General features: G+C 38.2%; 1 protein-coding gene across 4 annotated transcripts in view; it reads right to left on the bottom strand.

Moving 5' to 3' along the window:
* LOC104839887 (E3 ubiquitin-protein ligase HERC2) overlaps positions 1 to 20,754 on the bottom strand; it is a 114,479-nt gene extending 93,725 nt beyond the window's left edge. For 3 of the 4 annotated variants that reach the window (XM_010580468.1, XM_010580469.1, XM_010580472.1), the window contains exons 1-3: positions 20,639 to 20,754; positions 9,610 to 9,724; positions 1,843 to 1,980 (exon numbers count right to left, since the gene is read on the bottom strand). In XM_010580468.1, the coding sequence (XP_010578770.1) occupies positions 1,843 to 1,980; positions 9,610 to 9,724; positions 20,639 to 20,710 (325 nt within the window). In that variant the 5' untranslated portion in view covers positions 20,711 to 20,754. Of the gene's footprint in view, positions 1 to 1,842; positions 1,981 to 9,609; positions 9,725 to 20,638 lie in introns of those variants that run through there. The other variant, XM_010580471.1, reaches the window with a different exon arrangement.
* Positions 20,755 to 21,385: the final 631 nt, after the last annotated feature.

Raw genomic sequence — 21,385 nt, 5'->3', positions numbered from 1 at the left:
CAAAAGTTCCTTCATGCTTTTGACAGGGAAATGTTCAAAGGTTCATTTTATTTTTATGAAGGATAACAGAAGAAAAGCTTAAAACAATTTTCCTCATTTTAGGAAACACTTATACAAAGTATCAAAATTGAAGTGATTCTCTGTATTTTTTTCAAAATTAATTACCAAGCCACAAAAAATAGGACAGCTCAAAAGGCAGCTGTTAGCTCTATTCCTGACAAACACAAAACAAAAAGTTACTTATATGAACAAAAAAGTCATGAACAAAAGCCACCTGTAACACTTTTATAAATAAAGTGCAAGCGTGTTTGCAGCGGTGTTTTAAGGATTTGTACATCACAGCTAGGTCATGCAAACTTCGAGCACAAACGGTAACAGAATACAAATTTATTAGATAAAGTTCATAAAGTTATTTCTAGAACAAGTATCTATATGTGTGCCAATAAACTATACTATATGTAAGCACTAAAAGTAAATACAAGAGAGTATTTCTTGTATTATTTCTTTCTGAAAACTCCAAACACACATACACCCCTTTTTTTTCTAAACAACTGTTTTTTCAATTTTTAAAAATAATTGGAGGGTAAGCTTAAAGGCCAGGTCTTGTCCCAAACACCTTGGTCAGTTGGGAGAAATTTGGTAAGATACTTGGCATTTAGACAACCATTTTGTAAAATAGTTTTATTTTACTCTTCAGCAACAAACACTAAATAAAAATATAGAACAAAAATAATGTGACCTTCAGCTTATATCTCTTTCAACACATTATATTCTCACTCCCCGTGCCCCCCCTTCCACTGTAGTGGCAATTCTTTGCATTCCTCCTCCACTGCAAAATTCTGTCCCATTACTAGAGTGACAGCAAGTCCATCTGTCCTCCTGTCCTTAAGAAAAGGGAGCAAGCTGGCTGGCACAGAGCAGAGGACAGCAGACTGGCAGCTGACCTGTGGCTCAACAGAAGCATATAGCTTCCCAACAAACAGGGGTACACAAATGCAGATTCTGGTGCTGAAAAGACAACACTTTTCCCAGGGGTCTTCAAGTGCTTCTGGATGAGGGGAAAGGAACAGGGGCACAACAGATGTGTCCAAAGTTTGTACATGCCAACATCTGAATCATGCAGTATCATGCACCAGAACTGTAAAATAAACCATTGAAGTGAAGCTTCTTCTGATCTGCTATTTTTAAACATGGACAATTTTAGACAATGAATTGCTGCTCTGCAGTAATAAACAGCCATGAATTTCAACTGGCTTCAATATCAAAATCAGTATTTTATAGAGCCATACATGAAGACGTGAACACACAAACCATTTTTCCACTGCCATCATAGATGATATTACCGCCAGCAAAGGTCAGGACAGACAGTTAATTGAACTAACCATTTCAACTTTCCTCCCATGATTCACTCAAACTTATCTACCAGACCATGAAATCAAAAAGAAAAATCACCTATTAAACCTTTATTGCCTGCAGAAAATTCAGGCTTCAGAAACGAAGCAATTTCTTTTTAGTGTCTGCAACTGAAAAGAAATATTGTGAAGACATCATAATATTTCACTGTATAACTTCATTTGTTCCAAGTCAGTTTATCATTCCTTCAAGCAGCATGAAAGGTGCAAATTGACTCTTCAAGTCAGGGGTCTAATTAAATCTGAAAGTAATTACAGTAAATGTTTAAGTTCAGTCACAGTTAACCACTTATCCAACTTACTCCACTAACCTAACAGATACATCTGTCAGCAAATACATTTGATCCAATTACTTCCTGATGCTACAAAAGTAGTGTTCAATACAGAATATGTAATGCTTCAGTGAGAATGACCAAAACAGCTGTAATACCTGGTTGCTTGCCCCACACCCAACTCTCAACAATCGATTTGGCCCTGTAAGTGGGCACCGGAGTCTCTTCTTCATCTTTCTTTTCTTTGTCATTTTGCTCTTCTTTCTTTGATGCAGTTTGGCATTCAGTGCTATCATCTAAAGAAAAAAAGGGGAAGAAAAAAAAAAAAAGACCAGTTAAGCTATTTCCTCCTTTAATTCAGTTCTATATTACAAATGTAAAGGCAAAATGTCCAGCCCACAAGTTTACAGCAATATTGGCTATCATTAAAAGCACAGGGTGGGAGGAAGTAGTATTTTACCATGTTAACTGTCACAGGTGCTAGGTGTCACATTACATTTCATAAGACAGTGACCTTAGAATCCAGAAATCACTGCTGTAACCTCCTAGGGAGGATGAACATTTAATACCAATACCATCACATAAGACTTGCAAAGGATTTGCAACACACAGTATCACAAAGGATGCACTGTAAATCAGATTTTGTTCCCAACTACCCGCACTTCCATAGTATTTACATGTTTTCATATTCTGTTTCCAACACAGAAAAAAAAAGATAGCAATTGTCTTAATTTCAGAATCAAGGAGAGCTATATATTGGCATTTACACTAATTTTATGCAGCAGTATTTCAACATCTGTAATGTATCTAGCATCTTAGTAATTACCAGAAGTAATGAAAGTAACACCACCACTTTCTGTCCAAGCAACAAAACAGCATTTGCAATCCTTTTGAGATTACTTTCATAAAGACAGAACACAGACATTAGTCACTTATCTCTGTAATCAAAGGCTGCATGAAAGTCCCAATTATCTAAACATAGTAGAATTAGACAGCTGGAAGTCTCTCTGTATTCATATTGGGGATATGGATTTCCATATCCATACTTCCAGTTAGTTCAATGCACAAGATTGCCTTGCAATTAAGGTCCATGTTGGCAACTGCTTTCCTCACCCTGACCTTCTTTTCCAAAAATACCCCCAAAAATTTCTCAAGTCCAGCATTTGCAACTTAACCATGAAGAGTTTAGTTCCAGCCACTCTCACCACTCTTAAAAATGACTGGTCCTCCATTCCTATCTGCCAATTTAGTCTATCGAGACTCCCCCCCAAAATGTCCCAGCCACAACAAGCCAGAGAAGCATTAGAGTTTTGTCTTTTTTCCTATCTCTACCCCCAACACCAAAAACATACGCATTTGTACCAGCATATTTCAGAAGACAATAATAAGCAAGAGGTTTACAGCTGTAGCCAGACATAGCACATCTGACTGCAGTCTGCCTCAGACTCACCATGACCCCACTTGGAGATCAAAGGCTCTCATTACCTTAGAACGTACAAAATACACCTATCAATGTACAAAACATTCAACTGTTCTTTTCATCTGGCCTGAAAAAAAATGAATACCTAACCTGGTTGTAACTGGATCTGTGATTGCCTCTTTGTTAAAAATTTGTTAGACTGTAGACAATAGCACCTCCCAAAATAAACCTTTTTAAGGTGCCTTAATTATACAAGTTTTAAGTTAAAGCCAATGCCTCCTAACCTATACCACACACTAGGTGCTCAGAAGTGGCAGATGAAGAATGAAGGAGAACAGGAGAAAAAGAAGAGGAGACATAACTGCAGCATGCATACTGCAGCTGAGATTATGGACAAAGTCACTTGAGAACCGGAAAAAGCAGTTTGGATATCCCACTTGTGACAGTCACAGAGAGTATAACCATTTCTCTCAAACACCAAAGAACAGCCAATAAGCAGTCATCAGCATGATAACACATGTCCAAAACGTGACTGAATCTAGCTGTTTCTATTCCAAGGCACAAGCAAATGATATTAAAGGCACAGATTCCATTATAGAGTTAAATCAGTGGCTAAAGACCCTGTTTAGCCCCAGTAGTTTAGAATATTCCCACAGTAACACCATAATCTCACTGCTTCTCCACTCACCCACACATCTAGAGACACACTCCCAGGGTCTGGGATTTTAGTTAGTGGGTAGAAGGGTGTTGTGCCAAGACACTACGTTTCGCAGGCAGCTGTAAGACAACTTGTTATGCTTTTTAACAGATCCTTGGCAAAGGATGACAACAGAGGGCTACGAACTTAGTCATTTTGTTCAACTTCTCACTGCAAATAGAGGAAGTCCCAATCCAGGTGGGAACCTAAGCTTCGTACTGTGTAAAAACAACCCTGACTCAAGAGTCCACAAGGCGGACTTTTTTTTTTTTTTTTCTGTATGAACAGGAAAGGGGAGCAATGAAAGGAGTGGGAAGCAGCTGAACTAAAAATCACATTAAAAGCCCACGTCAAATTGTTCCACAAAGACTTTTCACTATACTTGCAAAAAAACACTTGCCCCGTAAGGGACAAAGTTGGTATCAATCTTGACTGAAAGCAGCAACACAGACATCATAATTGTGGAAGCTCAGTTATGCTTAATGAAAGGGATTCTTAAAAGGGAGCCCCAAAGATTTTTCAGAAAGAGGGACAGGGAGGAAGAAATCTTGAGTGAAGCCAGCACAGGCCAAAATAACAAGTAATAAGACAGTTTTCAAACCAATGCATGCAAAAAACATGCTGCAGTGTGACAACCTGTTTTAACTTCATTTTTCTCAGACTGAAGTGTGAATATTGTGGTGGGGGAAAACAACCATGTAATATTTCCCTGAAAGAACTTTCTCTTAGCTATGTTTTGGTTTCCAACCTTAAGCCTCCAAGCTGAGGTACGTACACTTTGCCAGTCAAAACTGAGCAACTGAAGAAACCATCCTCAATTAGAAGTTAGCTCCCAAACCGAAGCACAGTAGCTCACCGTGTGTGCTCTATCTTGCACAGCAATAGCCTAATCCAGTATAAATGGAGGATAAAAAGGAAGCAACTGAAGGTGGAACTTTATTTCATATTCAGTGAAGAAAATAACTGACACTGCGAAGTCACCTCTGGCACCTGTTACATTATGATCTGGTGCTGCTCTTAAATGGCAATGAACTGGTAATAGTTAAGAATTCCTCAGCAGAAAGAAAAAGCCTGCAACAGTTTCCCAACAGATGTTGCCATTCACAAGGCAAAAAGTTAAGCAGTGTGCTTTAGGCAAGGGCTGTATTTTACAACCACTCTAAAACAGTATTTGGTAGTCCCAGATACAGGAAGTATTTCAGCTGCCATACAAAATAATAATTTGTTTTCTGTCAAAGAGCTTCTCTTTTATATATACTCACATATATATAAACTTCAACTGATTAGTTATTTGTGAAGGAGCAATGCATGTCTAACCATTTGCAAACCATGTTTACACAGCCTTCCAGGTGTAGAAGCCCAGATGAAAGAAAATTCTGATCTCCTAACTCTAATCAGAAATAAAGTTTCTTTTCTTCCCTGGTATACTATTTTTTAAAATGCATTCTTTAAATTATCTGTTGAATATACAATAAAGCACTTTACACTTATGAAGTCAAACTGTCCAACAGAGTGACTACAAACTTCCCTCTGTCCTGCAAAGAGAATACGATAATCCACAGCTGGGTATCTAACACTTGAGGGTACAGCCAATATAGCTGAGTTGAGGGAAGCAGAAAAAGAGGGAGAGAAAAGAGGCACTTCTCACTTTTAAATTAAAAGTTCTTTCCTAGACAAGAAAGGAGGCTCAAAGCAGGAGCCAGCCTGTATGCCTGCTCGCTGCTACAGTTTGATACATATGTGGTTTGAACCGTAGCCACCATAACCAATTCCCACATACTGTTATTCTTGTCATAAAGATTTGGTTTCTGCCAGCCTCTCTGGAATTGCTTGTGGTGTTTGGACTTTATTATCTATTTGCAGGTGCAACACTGAATGAGGTTTGTCGATTCAACAGCACTAGACTGTCAAAGGTCCAACTTTCAGTAAAGGGGGAACAAAAGAGAAGAGGAAACTCTTACCAAAGGTAGGCCAGAGGCATGAAGCTTATGATTTTTTATTTTTACCCTGGAACTTAAAATAGTCAATTGAAACAGAAATTCTCACCAATACATAAGTTTGAGGAATTAAAAAAAAAAAAAAAAAAAAAACCCAACCCACAAAAGAGACACCTGCAGAGTTGACTGATACGTCTTAAAAATTTACAATAATGGTTCTCTAACTTAAAAATTTAGTAAGAGTAACATTATTTAATACTTTTTATTATTTTCAGTACAGAGCTTCCAGTATGCAAGATACTAATCTCATTCAAATTTCCTGAGGGCAGCCTGATTAGCTTTTAAGTACATGCCATGCTGCAAGTGCACCTGTATTTGGACATCACTGCTGTCACAGCTGTGTCCTCAGATGATACTTGGAAACATGCAAACACATTCTGCTGAACACATTTGTAAAACATGTTTTTCTGAAAGTGCCATGAAGAAAAAACAGAGTGGTTATTCCTAACCAAATGTTCTTGCTAACAGGGGAAAAAATTACACTATTTGCATATTCCTCCTACAGAGAAAAGGAATGCTTTTTGCTATCAATAGCATGTTCTTCCAGTCTATTGCCACGGCTGATATCCACTGAAAGAATGAAGTGCCTCTTCTGAGCAGCCCAGTAAGCATCTACAGAAGAGCTACAGCACTAGTGAAGAGAAGGAGTTACAATGGATGGGCATAAATCAAAACTTCTTAAAACAGACTGAATAAAAAGGACTATTTACAGCAACCTCTTATTTATCTCCAAATTAGTCAATTTAGCAGCAAAATCTGAACACTGAGATTAAAATATATTACTTTTTATATTAAAAGCACTGGATTTTATATAAATCTCATTACTTGTATGTACTTTTCCCTCTCCTCTTGAATTACATTTGTAGATCATTTATGCAAAAAAAGTAACTACCAACTAAACAAGCTGAAATATGCTGGATTTTCATTTTATGAAACTCAATTTGAGCTGCAAGTTCAGAGGTGCAAACAGACCACCAATTTTGCTGGTTCCATAATTCACTGCCTGATGGAATCAAACACACAATCTGATTGACTTTGTCCAAAAAGAGCCTTAATTAGCTTTTTCTTCTCAAAGCTCAAGTCTAGTAAACAAGATGGTTGTAGTTTACCAAACCTGTAGGCCAGCACAATGGCATGTATGAAGGCTAACTTCACTGAAAGAATTCATACATTAATTCTAAGAGTTAAGAGCCTGAAAAAGCTGTATTTAAATTTCTAAACTCTTGTAGCTTTTCAATAAATACATGTTTTAGAAGTACCTAAGTAGAAGAACATAGACACTCCAGTTGTGGAAAGAAACAGATGCGATCTATGCTGTGTGATACCTACACTTAACCCCTCCAGAAGGAACAGCGAGGGGAAGGTGTTGTTTTAATTTTTATCTTTGTTACTCACTATCCAACTCTGTCTTAATTGGTAATAAATTAAATTAATTTTCCCCAAGTCGAGTCTGGTTTGCCCATGACAGTAATTGGTAAGCGATATCCCTGGCTTTAACTCAACCCACGAACTTTTCCGTTTTATTTTCTCCCTCTGTGCTATTGAGGAGGGGCAGCAAGCGAGAAGCAGGGCGGGCAGCTGGCAGCAGGCTAAGGTCAACCCACCACAACAGAGTACTGGAAACAACAAGTGGCAGTCTTGCTTTAACAAAACAAAATAAAACAAAACAAAACAAACATGGATATGAAAGCTTTCAAAAGCATCATCACAGCTTGGACCACTGCCATTTTAAGGTAAAATAGTTGCCTTATTTCTACAGTAAACCAGCAGAATTTCTGTATTTTTAAGTAACGGTATCCTACAGCCTTTAACACTTCATACCTTTTTGATCCTTCAAAGTCATGTGTACATGCATACATACATCCAGCGTTTTAAAAATAAAAAACTTCACATCATTATTCAGAATAGATGTCCAAAGCGTGGATGAACATGTGAAGCCACAGATGATTGACTTGCTTGGCACTTCTGGTTTTTTTACTTTATACTGCTCTCTACATTTTGGATCAGAACTGACAGCTTGTATTTTCCTAGTTGATATTTCAATGATTCCCCTGAAAACAAAAACCAATTATACTATAAAATCTTTCTATAAGCTTTCTCAGAATCACTGAAAGCACTACAGCACCATAACTAACAGAAATCCCAATTCTTTGTGGCTACTTAGCTATAAAGAAACTGGAAAAATAGTTTTCTGTCAAAGACCAGCACAGATACAACTCTAAAAAAAAATTTGTAAGTATCTGGCACAAAAAGAGCAAACTGCATCAATTCCATTTGTAAAGCAGGTATTTACTTTAACATATTGTCTTTATTATTACAGATGTTTGTTATCTTTTTGCTACAGGAGAGCACAGTGTGTTGAATCATTATACCATGACCATCATGACACCTCTATCATGAGCTGTCAATGAATGGGAAAGCGTTTCCCACAGTTCATTTAGGTTATAATCCTTCCCTTCATTGCATCAAGTTTATGATGCCTTTTAGAAATATACATGAAACTAGCTAATCCTAAGAAAAAAAACATTACACTACCTCCATTCATTTCATGACCAGCTGTTGTAGTAGCCTTTCTGATAAGATCAGTTGTATTTTTGTCCACTGTCAACAATAATATTCAAAAGGGCCGGCAGCAGCAGCAGGACAAAAAAGTATTCTAACTCTGAAACAGTTAGGAGCATAATTTCAGTCCTTACTACAGCCTGCAGCCACCCACAACCTACAAAGCTTATACTCAATAAAAAAACCATATAATTCACTCTACTCTCATAAACTATATATTACAGCTTCTTTCCTGTAAAAATAACTTCCTCTAGTCAAAAAGACTTACCTCTCCCCCTCATTTTTTAATGACAACAAATCCTAGGTACAAAAAAATTCTCTCCATAAGGAATTGGGCGTTACTGTTTTGAAATATCACATCTACCCAACAGTACAGTTCAGGAAGTAACAGAAGCTGAAGTAATAGTTCGATGCTACCAAAAGCAGTATTTCCATCCTTCTCATAGACAGAGCCTCGTTTATTTGGGGGTCACGTAAATTACTGACAAAACTTATCCGACCATTTGGTGAGCCCATTTCAGGCAGGTTAGGAAATAAAAACCTTTTCCTTTTTTGACCAGTTTAATTTTCTGTTCAATAAGGAGTCAAAAGAGCACCATAATCAGAGGAAGGAAAAAAAGGCAAGAGCAGAATCACTCCATTTTAGCATAGCCCATCATGAAACAAAATCCACTTCTGCCAAAGTAATCTCTCTAAATAGATGCATTACTCTGCCATTTGCAGGATTTGCAGTGTTTGAACTGCTCTCAAGTACAATGAAAGACCAAAAAAAAAAAAAGGCACTACATTCTCAGTCAGATTCTGGACAGTTTTTTAGCTGACCTTCATTTTTTTTAGCTGACCTTTTAGTTACTTTATGAAGATTGTAAACAAAATTAGAAATAGCAGTATCGACTTTACCCCATTCCTCCGTCCACTTCCTTTAAACAAAGGGTTCAGCTGTAAACCACGCATGCCAAACAAAAGGACACTGCCAAGCCTCTCTCATAATAACATGCCTAGTTATGAATTTTAATTTCAAAAGGCTGAAACAGATTTAAGCCTTCATTTGAAGGCTTAGACATTACCTTTCTGCAAGCTTTTAAGGAATCAGTTTCAATTGTATTTAATACAAAACACGAACACCTGCAAATTGTATAGACAGATAACAATAAACAAAAAGTTCTGTGACAGTATGAAATTTGAATTCCGTTTTCATCATCGCAGTGAAAGAAAAAATTAACAAAGAAAAAAATGTAAAAATCCATACCTTTTCTTGGAGGTAGTTCACCACTTTGTGTTAACTCTGTTCCTGGATATATTATCTCCCCATCTTTTACCATCTCATTCCACAAGCCACATAGTCCATCTCGTGTGAAAGCGAGCTGTTAAAAATAATACATTACATATAGTTAAACACAACAATTTTCTCTCAAGCCAACCCCAGCTAACATTTAAAACATATCAGATTTTATATTTTGTCCCAGAAGAAAGAAAACACATATATCACCTCAGACTAGTATGTTCATTCTCTGTGCGTATGATAGGGATTTAAATGATCTTCAGGATCTCAGATTCTCTAGCTATGCTATTTTCAGACTAAAAGCACAAAACAGTTAACTTTTAGATAGACTCAAATACAGCAAGATGAATTTTCTTTCAGTGACAAATTCTCATCAAAAGCATGGACTTGGTCACCTTAGAACTATCCACACATTCAAGATGACGTCATGCAATAATCGGGGGGGGCATGAGACGGGGTGTCCTTCTTCCCTTCAGGAAAAGCTATCCAAACAAAATCAAGCTACATAAAGTCACAAAACAGGGAAGCGTGAAGAAAGTCAATACAGTCCCCTCTCCAAACCAGCAACTGAAGAGCTGGGCACTCAACCAGAACACATGACATCAAGGCACAGATTCATAAACGTATTTAACCAGTTCAAACTGGTCCTGCTGTGCAAAACATCTCTCACAGCCTTCCCTCTTCCTTCCAGCTGCTACAATGCTTCCTCCTGCATGCAGGCTAATGCACGTGCATGACCATCTGCTGAACCAGACTGTGGAATTGAGCAAGACTAAAACCAGCTGCGCCTGGGGGAAGAGCGAGAGGCCACCTCAGCCCAGGTCAGTTCCCAATACACTATGTGCGCAACAGGACAAATACTCACAATAGAACAAGTGGCAGGACTATGCTAGCTGGAAGCGCTCATGAAAGCGCTGGCTGTAACACGAGTCTCCTAATGATTTATAAATTTGGATCTCCCTTGAAGAATCCTAATGACCAGGATAACTTGTCTTCTGCTGATGCTGTTCTCTGCTTTATAAAACACTGCAAAACAGGTGTCAACATCCCAAGCAAGTTCCGTAACAACCAGGCTATAATTTGCAACCGTATAGCATAAGGGAGGAGGGGAGTACATGAAATTGAAAAACAGAGTACCTTTAGCATACCAAAGTGGTGCAGTGGAGACATTTTTAAAAAAACAAAACAAAAAAAAACACTGAAGGCTTATTCAGAAGCATCTTTGTGTTATGTAACTAGTATTCAGATCCAAACTGTTTTAACTGAGGAGTCATACAAAGATGTTACTTACACAACTGCTGTAAAATATTTACCATTATACACAGAAGTCCGCTTATACTTTATTTTGATCTATTTCCTACAGATGTTTTAATGATTATAGATTACAGGTTTTAAGAGTCACAACCACCAGCAAGGAAGTCATTTGCTGATCTAGCTAATCTCAGTTAACGTGAAGAATTAAAGACAAGTTGCATGTTTTGACACCACTGTAACACACTATATTACCATAGTAGTTTCTTGACTTCATATTGCATACTTCAGAACTTCACTCCAACACATATTAATGATTACAGCAATTTTTCTTTCAGCATAAAATATGAGCTGACACATTGTTCATATTTGTTACTTGCTATTTCCTGATCTCAGGGGGATAACAGGGAAAAGAATCACACAGCTTGAGCTAGACATTATTCAGCTTATCTGCGATTTATCAGTTATGCAGCATCAGAATTACACTGTGACCATGCTTTTCTGAAAGGTACAGTCCCTGTTCTTCAGAGGCAGACAGCATGTAGAGCTTTTGCAAAGATTCTGTGTTTTGCTAAATGCTTTATATTTGGCTTAATCTTTTAAAAACTGGAACAGTCTGAAATAAAGTTGCATTTCAACAATGCGCCAAAAAAAGATCAACTATTCACCATTGACTGAATTTCTTGCATTGTTCTCAGTCTATAAATATTTCAAAAATAAATGGTGTTCCCTTTCTTCATCAGATGTGGTCATATGCTTTAGTGGGGCACTTAAGGAATTTATTTTTCACAATTGTTTTCTTGCAAATATGGCTAAACACAACTGTTCCACTATTTTTGGCTCATATATGATAGATGATTTTTTTTTTAAACATTCACCTGTTGAATGCTAACGTATGCTAAAATACAAGCTTGAAAAATAGTGAGTGAGGCAACCCTCCAGATGGGTTGCATAATAAATAATGGTTTTCACAAAGTTAAGATTTTTGTCTGATAAACTGTCTTTTCATACATTTTATTTTACATTCTCAGATCACCTTGGTATGGAAAATGATTCTCACAGCCCTTAAGCTTACAAACTAAAGGCCTACAGGCATTGAATTCAAGGTTCTTCATAATGCAGCACTGTTTTATTTCAGAAAGCTTACTACTTTTGTAAGCATTGCTGTAAGTAGAATCAAGAATTGTTTTCTGTTTTAACCTCTAATCCTTTCACATGGCACAAAGTTCACCCAAGTCTTTCACGCAACTAAAAATTGAAAAAGCAAACAAAATTTCTTCTGCCTTGGGTTTGGTGTTCAAATTCTTATCAAAGTAATTTTCTGGGTATGTTGCATAAAGATAGAGCAACCACCAAGATTATAGGTCAGAGAGAGTTCCCCCTCCTTCTCCAAATACATGATGTGGAAGCTTACACCACAAGAAGCCCTCAGATAAACAATTTTGCTTTTATTCAGGTTGTTGTTAACATTTTGTCCAGTGGTATATGTGTTGGGGGAGGGGGAAAAGGAGACATGTTTGAAAGTAAAGGAACACTGGACTTTTTTTGCAGCAATAATCAAAGCAACCAACTGAAAGGACAATTAAGAAACAGTATTTACAACCAAGCTGTCATAATTGAGAGGAACTCAATTAATAGTGAACAAGTTCACTATTAATCTACTCAATATTCAGCAGACATATTAAACAGTAAATTGCCACTATGATAGCCAAAAGTGAAAGAAAAGTCTGAGTTTTTAAGTGATAAATTGTTCAAGCAATTTTATTTTCATGATCCCAAAATTGTGTAATCGTAATAAAAGCTTCATAACTCCCTTAAGAGAAATATTTCACTTAACCAACAGAAACAGGGAGAAGCAGTTGATACACCAGAGGGTCATGCTGCCATCCAGAGGGACCTCAACAGGCTGGAGAAGTGGGCTCACAAGAACCTCATGAAGTTCAACTAGGAGAAAGGCAAAGTCCTGCACCTGGGGAGGAACAACCCCAGGCACCAGTACATGCTGAGGGCTGTCCAGCTGGAAAGCAGCTTTGCAGAAAAGAACCTGGTGGTCCTAGTGTGCACCAAGTGGAACATGAGCCACCAATGTACCCTTGCCACAAAGAAGGTTAATGGATGTCCTGCGCTGCATTAGGAGGAGGGTTGCCAGCAGGACAAGGGAGGTGATCCTTCACCTCTACTCAGCACTGGTGAGGCCACACCTGGAGTACTGTGTCTAGTTCTGGGCTCCTCAGTACAAGAGAGACATGGGCATACTGGAGAGAGTCCAGCGAAGGGCCACAAAGATTATTAAGGGACTGGAACATCCCTCCTATGAGGAAAGGCTGAGAGAGCTGGGACTGTTTAGCCTCAAGAAGAAAAGGCTCAGGGGGAATTCATCAAAGTAGATAAATGTCTGAAGGGAAGGTGCAAAGAAGATGGAGCCCAGCTTCACTCAAGTGGTGCCCAGTCGCAGGACCAGAGGCAGCGGGCACAAACTGAAACGCAGAAGGCTCCCTCTGAACGTCAGGAAACACTTTTTTTACTGTGAGGGTGACTGAGCACTGGCACAGGTTGCCCAGGGAAGCTGTGGAGTGTCTATCCATGGAGATATTTGAAAGCTGTCTTGACTTGTTGTGGGCAACTGGCTCTGGGTGGCCCTGCTTGAGCAAGGGAGTTGGACTAGATGACCTCCAGAGGTCCCTTCCGACCTCAATCATTTGTGATTCTGTGAAACTAGCAGCTCAAGATAACAGTAAGTCAACTGTATGTTAGAAAAGTCAAATATCTGCTTTGACTACACAATCCTGCTTTTCTTTCTTTTTACAGTGTTTTAAGACTATCTTAGCCAGCATAAGCACATATTACTTTCTTCTTTTGCTCCCACCAATACTTCTTGCGTTCAGTCATTTGCAAGGAGCCTATCAACACATCCAAGTGCTGAGACAGCAGAACTAGAACTTTAAGACCAAATTTGGAAAACATCTCTCTTCGGTTTCTATTTTCCAAAAAATATGACTCTTCTTCAAAAATATGGCTCTTCTTCCACTCAATTCTTTAAAGAAAGTTGACAAGGCAATCGATGGCGCAGTGCAAGAGAAGAAAAACACATTTGCTGTCTTCACTGTTTCAGACTTACTGGGGTTGCAAGTACAAGAGTACCTACCTGTGTTTTGTTAAGTCTAACACTCTCTCACTAGATTGCTTGATTTATGTGGACATCTTTCCCTCTAATAATTTAGCACCTTAATTTGTCAGTTTAAAGGGATGAACTTGACAAACTCAGTAAGTTAACAAATTAAGAATAATTAAGTTTTCACTGAACTTTTGCAGCTGGCAACAGTGCCAGAGATGTACACTCTGTAAAAATCCCACAAGGACTCCAAGTCCCTGCTTGCCCCACCACCTACATGCAGCCTTCCCAAGACTGAGACAACAGCAGCTCCGTGCTCCACCACCACTACACACTGCCTTACAACCTTGGCCCATGTTCTTAATCCTCCTACTCATTCCACCAAATCAAGTGCCATTCCCCATGCCCTAAATCTCCCTTGTTCTTCCCATGACAACTCCCGACCTTCTCTCAGGTAAGACCAAAGCCACATATCTTCATCTCCCAGTCACCTCACTTTCACAAATCCGAAGCCGCTTCCACCATTTGTCACACATTCTCATCCCCAGACCACGTCTTGATCTCTGCACTTGTAAGGCATGTATCCTACCAAATTCATACTTCCCACACAGACTTAAGTCTCAGCCCTGCTCACTTATCCCAAGCCAAAAAAGCAAGGGCCTAAGCAGACTTCAAAGTGAACTTCTACTGTACTGTAAACTGGGCAGTCCTCCTCCTAATCTTTTGCTAATCTTATCTCTGCAGTTAAACTGCAGTTTATTCTGTCTGGTACAACATTTAATTAAGTCAAAGGGATACCTAGTTTGGTTGGCAGCATATGCCGCTGCCATCCTCCAACAGGGCTGGCAGTACAAATTCCCATCCATCCCCATCAACTCTAGAGAATAAGGCATTGGCATTAACATTTCCTTACATTCAAGAAAATTAAATCTTGCAACCATAACTGGATAAGCTTCTGAGAATTCTCAAAGCACCACTACAATTTTGCTTTTAAGAATAATGAGCAGCTGTGATTTTGTTCTAAAGTCAATGGTTTAAGACAAAGCTTACTCCATGTGGTACAGTAGATCATGCTCTTGATGTGGTTTCATAAACTTTCCTGCAGAAAGCATAGAAGCCTCCATAAAAGTTAACTTGAGCTCAAGAAAAATGAAGCCAGGAAAAGAAAATGACACAAAAGGACAAGGATTGATTCAGGTAGGATTCCTGATTACATAACTGCACTGGAAATTCATGAAAGTGACTTCAAAATACAAAATGTCAATATGTGTCAATATGGATTTAAAATATAAGCTACTTAAATAATCTTCACCTCAGAATTGCGGGGGGGGGGGGAATTTGTTCTTCCATTCAGTTACTTCTGCATTAGCCATTGGCTGTATTTTAAAGACCACATTAAAAAACATTTTTCTTTAGAAATAGATTAAAAAAAACAAAAAAAACTTTTTCAGACCAGTAATGGTGAAGAAAATCACAGAACAGTAAGCCCTTTCCCGAGTCTCTCTGTTGTTTTCACTTTTTTGAATCCATTCAATTTGTTTCCTCTTTCATTGTTGTCTTCTTTAGTATTTTGTCCTAGCTTTCTTCCCTCCCTGCTGAAGCATGCCCTGAGCCACAGTTGCTTATCACACCTATGCAAAGCACAGTGAAACATGATTAGATCTAAACATACTGCTCTAAAGCTCTGATAGCAAAGACAGAAAAGTTCAGCAGCCCTACATTAATTTAACAAATCTGGGGTTAAACTAAAAATGTCCCCATAATAACAGTCTACTGGTCTTCCATTTATTGCAAAAGTTTATTAACAGTTAATGGTCATATGCAAAGAAAAACTATGCAATTCCCTCAAACTTAGAAGAGAAATTCTCTAACTTTCTTCATTTGCAGAACAGTACTTCTGTTTGAGCCCAAATATTTGCATAAACATTAAATTTAATTTCTCTAACCTATCACTCCACATATGGTCCTCACCCCTCCTTCTGGAAATCACTTATTTTGGAGAGACAGCATTACTTCATTTTTAAAATAATTTAAAAAAAAAATCCCTATTGCAAACTTTACTTTAAAAATGTAGGAGTTCTCATTTGCAGTTTGCTGTAAGAACATCCACATAAGCCCTTCATTTTTTCATCAGAGAACCAAAACCAAGAAGAAAATTAACAGGAAATCAACAAAATAGAGAGAGCAACTTTCACTAACTTCATGCTTTTAATAGTCAAGACATCATTTATTTATATTGTCTTCTTTTAACCAAAGGTACTGATCTAGACGCTAGAAGAGTGGGATTTTCATGAAAATCAAAATGCCAAATGTAACTTTGAAAGCAAGGTAAAAAGATTTCAGACCAATGCGACTCTTACAGAAGGCTGTTTTGTTTTAAAAAGCTCACTCTCATCTCTGGCAAAAGAAAATGACAGAAACAGCCTGCCAACCATGAACTCAATGAAAACTGATGAAAATGCATCATACTGCTCTTGTAGACAGCTCTTGCACCTTGACTGTTGCCTACAGTTTTTTTCCACACTACAGGAAAATGAAAGCTTTTCACCTCTAATCCGTGCTATTAAGCACAATAGTACCTCTGTAGGATCCAGAATAAGCAGGCTAATTAAACACCATTTGAACACACACATGCAACCCATTAGCTGACAGCAATTCTAGTTTTTTGTTATTCAGCCATCACTAATTAAAGTTCTCTGCATAAGGTTCTAAATTAGTAGTACAGTACATCTATTTAATCAGAATTATTTTAAGCACAGTTTGACTCAGCAAACTGGGTATCTAGTTTTAAGTAAAAAAACTTTAATCTTCCATTTGTATACTTTTTAGACTTTCCTTTTTAAAAAAAAAAAAAGTCTTCCTTAGAAAAGGCTGTTAAAACACAATCTCCCATTACACGCAGATTTTGCTATAAATGTGATGGTTTCTACTATTAATAGACATAAATAGGTAGGTGGGTTTAAGTGTATTAATTCAAATCTAAAAAAATAAATTGGAAACTTAAGTGATACACTAATCTTTTTAGCAACCATGTTAAACATGACCCATGAAAAAGTGGCCCGTACCAAAATCCACCTGTTTTATAACTGCATACAGTTATTTTATTAATGATGATGTTATACACATATTATTGATATGTGTAATATGAGAACATATTACATATTGTACCACTGCTGTTACCTCATACTGAACTGAACTATCCTATTTTTTCAGCTGCTATAACAGTTTGTGTTTTTTTCAGACAACATAAAATATCTTAATTTTGCTCCACCTGGAAATTTAGGTTTTTAATAAAACAAATGTTTCTAATCCGTTCAAAATTATACTAGCAGCTGTAAATCATACCATAATAGGTCAATAATTACAAAGTTAGTAAAAAGACATGGACTAGTTACTGGGTGCACTTGGGTCTTTGTAGAGCATTTTGGCTTCCTACAATAATACTGATTAGTTTCAGATAAATTAATATAAGCAAAAGATATATTGTCAAGATATAGCTCCACTAACATCTCACACCAGTTAATGCTGCAGGCTAGAGGCTCGCTGCTATTACGAAAGGGCTTGTGTCTTTGATATTCTCTTAAGAACAGTAATAACATGCTACATCACGCTGGCTTTGTCTCTGAACAGTAACATCCTGAAACTGAATAAGAACATTCAAATTTGGTCTGGATGCCAGCTGGAACAGTGACGCGCGCAGGTGATTAAACACAATGCATGCTAAAATCCACATGTCATTCTTTTCTTATTATACTAATACCACTATATTATAGAGTAATTAATGCTCACAGTATTATAATACCGTGTATTACATTATTAATGCAACATCGTCTTGAGCTAAAGCAAAAAAGAATCTGATGATTTTCAGAGAGATTTCACTGGCTTAATCCACAATAACTGCCACAGCCATCAAGTCTAAAGAGCAAACTCTCTGGCAACAGTGACACACAAAAAAAAAAAAAAACACCAAAAAACCCAACCAACCAGGCAAAACCCATGTCAGCCTTTGAAGACTACTAGCCCACCAACTGAAACATTTCACTTCCAATTCTAGCTATACTCCCCAAATTTTGCAGCAGCAAAGAACTTCATTTAAAAACAAAAAAAGTTAGTTTAAAGACTAATCAATCTCTGTATGTCTCCTAAGGTAAGAATTCCCCAGTATAATTCTGTTTCTCCAAGGAGTTTCACCCACCCACTCTTGGACTGCTGTACAGTGAGAAGTTGAAAATCTAGCTGCAAAGTGAAGAGTTTCAGGGTCTAATTCCAAACAATAATTTGTAGTCAGCTTGATTAATTCACATAAATTAGTGCGTCTTTCTTCAATCCTCTCCTAGGTACTGTGCTCATCTTTTCGATTCCTGTTGACAGTCTCTTGAACACCAATAAGATCCTTCTATAGTTATCTGGTAAAAACATGCACAGTAGGAAATCAGCATATTCAGTACACACAGAACTTAAAAGAATTAAGAGACAGGATTTATACCTGTAAAGAAATTTCACACGCAGCTAGGTCATGCTAGTCAAGCAGTAGCTAAAATAGTTGATCACGCAATAGAAAAATTCCCCAGAGCCCAAAACCCCTCTACTTGACAGAAAACATCTGCCATTTAATACATTAAAAAGGAGGAATTCAAGATTCACATGCACATTTTTCAGAATACTGAACACATACATCCAGATAGAGTTCTGTGATGAGGACCTGTGTAACACCAAAAACAGTTAACCTAATAAGAAAATAATATTATACCCAGGAGGCCTGGTTAGCATTCAGCTTCCAGAGAAGTGATGTTTTGTCCAGCAGATCACAAATGATTACTGTTCTCTTATTTCATTAATCTCATTATTTTGACAGCATCATGATTTGAAGAAAACAAAGGGAGTACCCTGGTAATTAGAGTCTAACTTGTTATTACTCATAAAGAACTCTTATTTATAAGAGAGCTTATTCATAGAAATTTGTTACTAAGATTTTTATTATTAAAAGGAATTATTACAACACATTAACTACACAACAGTCTCATAAGACAAATATTTCATTGCATTTATAAACACTCAGTTGAAAATAATCCTTAAAATTTGGATGGCAAATGAAACCCTCTTGTCAAAAGTTTACATAAACAGAAAAAAAGGGGTGTAGAAAAAAAGGCACTACAAATGAGAGGAAAAATCTGACAAATCACATGAACAGTCACATTTTTCACCCCATATAATACAGAAGGAAAACAGGCAATGCATAGTCAGCAGCTGTTACAAGCAAAGACTGCCACTTTTTCAGCTAAAATTTTCCTCTATTCTACAGTCTATTGAAGCAACATATTTGTAATCTAGAAGACAGCCTCCAGGGAACACAAAAATATTACTGTATTTCTTAATATGCTTATCTTCAAATTGCTTTCTACTATGTTTATTTACCTCATTAGCCAAAGCATCTAACTTTGGATCAAAACTTCTACTTAGTTAAGAATAAAAGATGAAAATTGAACTAATCTAGCCAAATCAAGAGCAAGCCTTGTCATTTTATAGCATTTACATACAAGACCTAGGAAATAATGGAACCTCTAAGGCTATATCTGTCACTTCTGATTCTGGTTTAGCTTGTTTGATGTAAAATATTGGAGAAAGGCTGCCTTTGAATCACAACTGCACAGCGGAAACCCCTTGCCTAACTGCAAGACCAGCTGAACTCAACCATTCAGACTATCAGCATGTAATTTTGGGTAAAGTCACTCTGGATGCAATTTTTTAAATTTTTTGTTGTTATTATTATTAATCTGTAACAAAGGAATAACACTGGCTGGCCCATCCCAACAAGAATGAGTTTTGAGCAGGAACTTGGAAAGGTTATTCAAAGTAAGGTATCTATATGCAACATCTGTGGTAAGGAAGACAACAGACAAGACACAGACTTTAGTTACCCATTTCACCTGAAACAAACATAATGGACCAAAACCACTCTATTTCTCTACATTTTCCACTTAATTTTCAAACCTGAATTGGGAAAACATGATAGTATCCTCATCCCTGTATCACACAACTTTGATAAAACGGATCATCTTCTAAGACAAAAGAAAACTTTCACCAAACATTTCAACAAAGACTAGTTCCATTTCAACCACGTATCTTTGACAAAAAATTAACTCCCTTCAAAAAGGACAAAATTTAAAGGAAGCCTATACCTCTTATACAAACAACTACAACAAAAGCTAATCTGAATTCTTCAAAATATAAATTAGACTTCCATCGCCTTTCACTTCAGTTCTCTTGTGCAACAAAGCTGCTAGCTTATATGCAGGCAAGAAGTTTAGCAACAGTCTAAATGAAGAATTTATAGTTCTAGCAGTAATGCTGAATACTCAGCTGTGTGCTTTGACACTCTGCAAAGACAGTATAGATATGTAGTCCAGCTTGTTTCTAAGCTGAGGAGACTGGACTGACAATACAGATCTATTTGCAGCTCAAAATAAGTTACTGTTTCTTCAAGATCAGTTTTAAGTCAGCATACTCAAAAAAACCTATACATCTATCTCAAGAGCAACGCTGCAGTCTTCTGTTTGCCAGCTGTTTAGACTAAAAGCATCCTTGCTCTGCACCTGAAAGGTCACAATGCAATACAACTATCTGACTCCTTACCTGTAAGTCTGTCTTCAACCATTTGGAGTCAAACCTAGCTTGGGCAGCCAGACAAAAAGATTCAGAAGACATGTTTCCTTCTCCAGCCTTCTCTCCAGGCTGGCTGAGCAGCCCAACCTGCCACAGAATGAGAAAAACAACAATCTAGCACGTGAAATAAACCACACAAGGTTATTTCTGTTCAGACTAGGATGGCTTCCGCTCGATCTTTAAAAATTTATCGTGAATAAGGACGTCCCTCGTTCACATCCCCACAAATTGCCCAGCAACACGCATTAAGAACACTCTCTGAACCCCAGAAAAACCCCACTTCCCTTCCCTGTAACACTCGGGGAAGGAAGCCTCCCTTCTGCGGCACCGAGCTACATCAGAGGCCTAACGCTGCCCCTCAGACCCAAACGTGGTGCATGAAATAAATAATTGATGGCAGATTACGCAAGCCGCAGGCCAACATCAAGCGATTATCAGGGTCACCCGCGCCCCCTCCTCCCCGCCGCCCCCGGCGGCAGCCGAGGCCCGGGGGGCTCCTCCTGGCCGCACGACCCCCTCTCCCAGCAGCGTCCCCCAGCCCTCACGGCCCACTGTCACCGCCCCTCACGGCCACCAGCCGTGGCTTCAACCCACCTCGGCCAGCCCGGGGGAGAGGGCCGCCGGCACCGCGGACGGCTGACGGGGCCCGGGCGGGAGAGGCGGGCGAGGGCCCCGCCCGGGCAGGGGTCGCTGCACACGGCGCGGGGGCTGCGCCGC

This window comes from Haliaeetus leucocephalus, unplaced genomic scaffold (assembly GCF_000737465.1).
Source record: "Haliaeetus leucocephalus isolate CR32 unplaced genomic scaffold, Haliaeetus_leucocephalus-4.0 Scaffold712, whole genome shotgun sequence".
Lineage (NCBI taxonomy): Eukaryota > Metazoa > Chordata > Aves > Accipitriformes > Accipitridae > Haliaeetus > Haliaeetus leucocephalus.
Note: the sequence above shows the minus strand (reverse complement) of the source record. Positions and strands in the feature narration are given on the sequence as shown.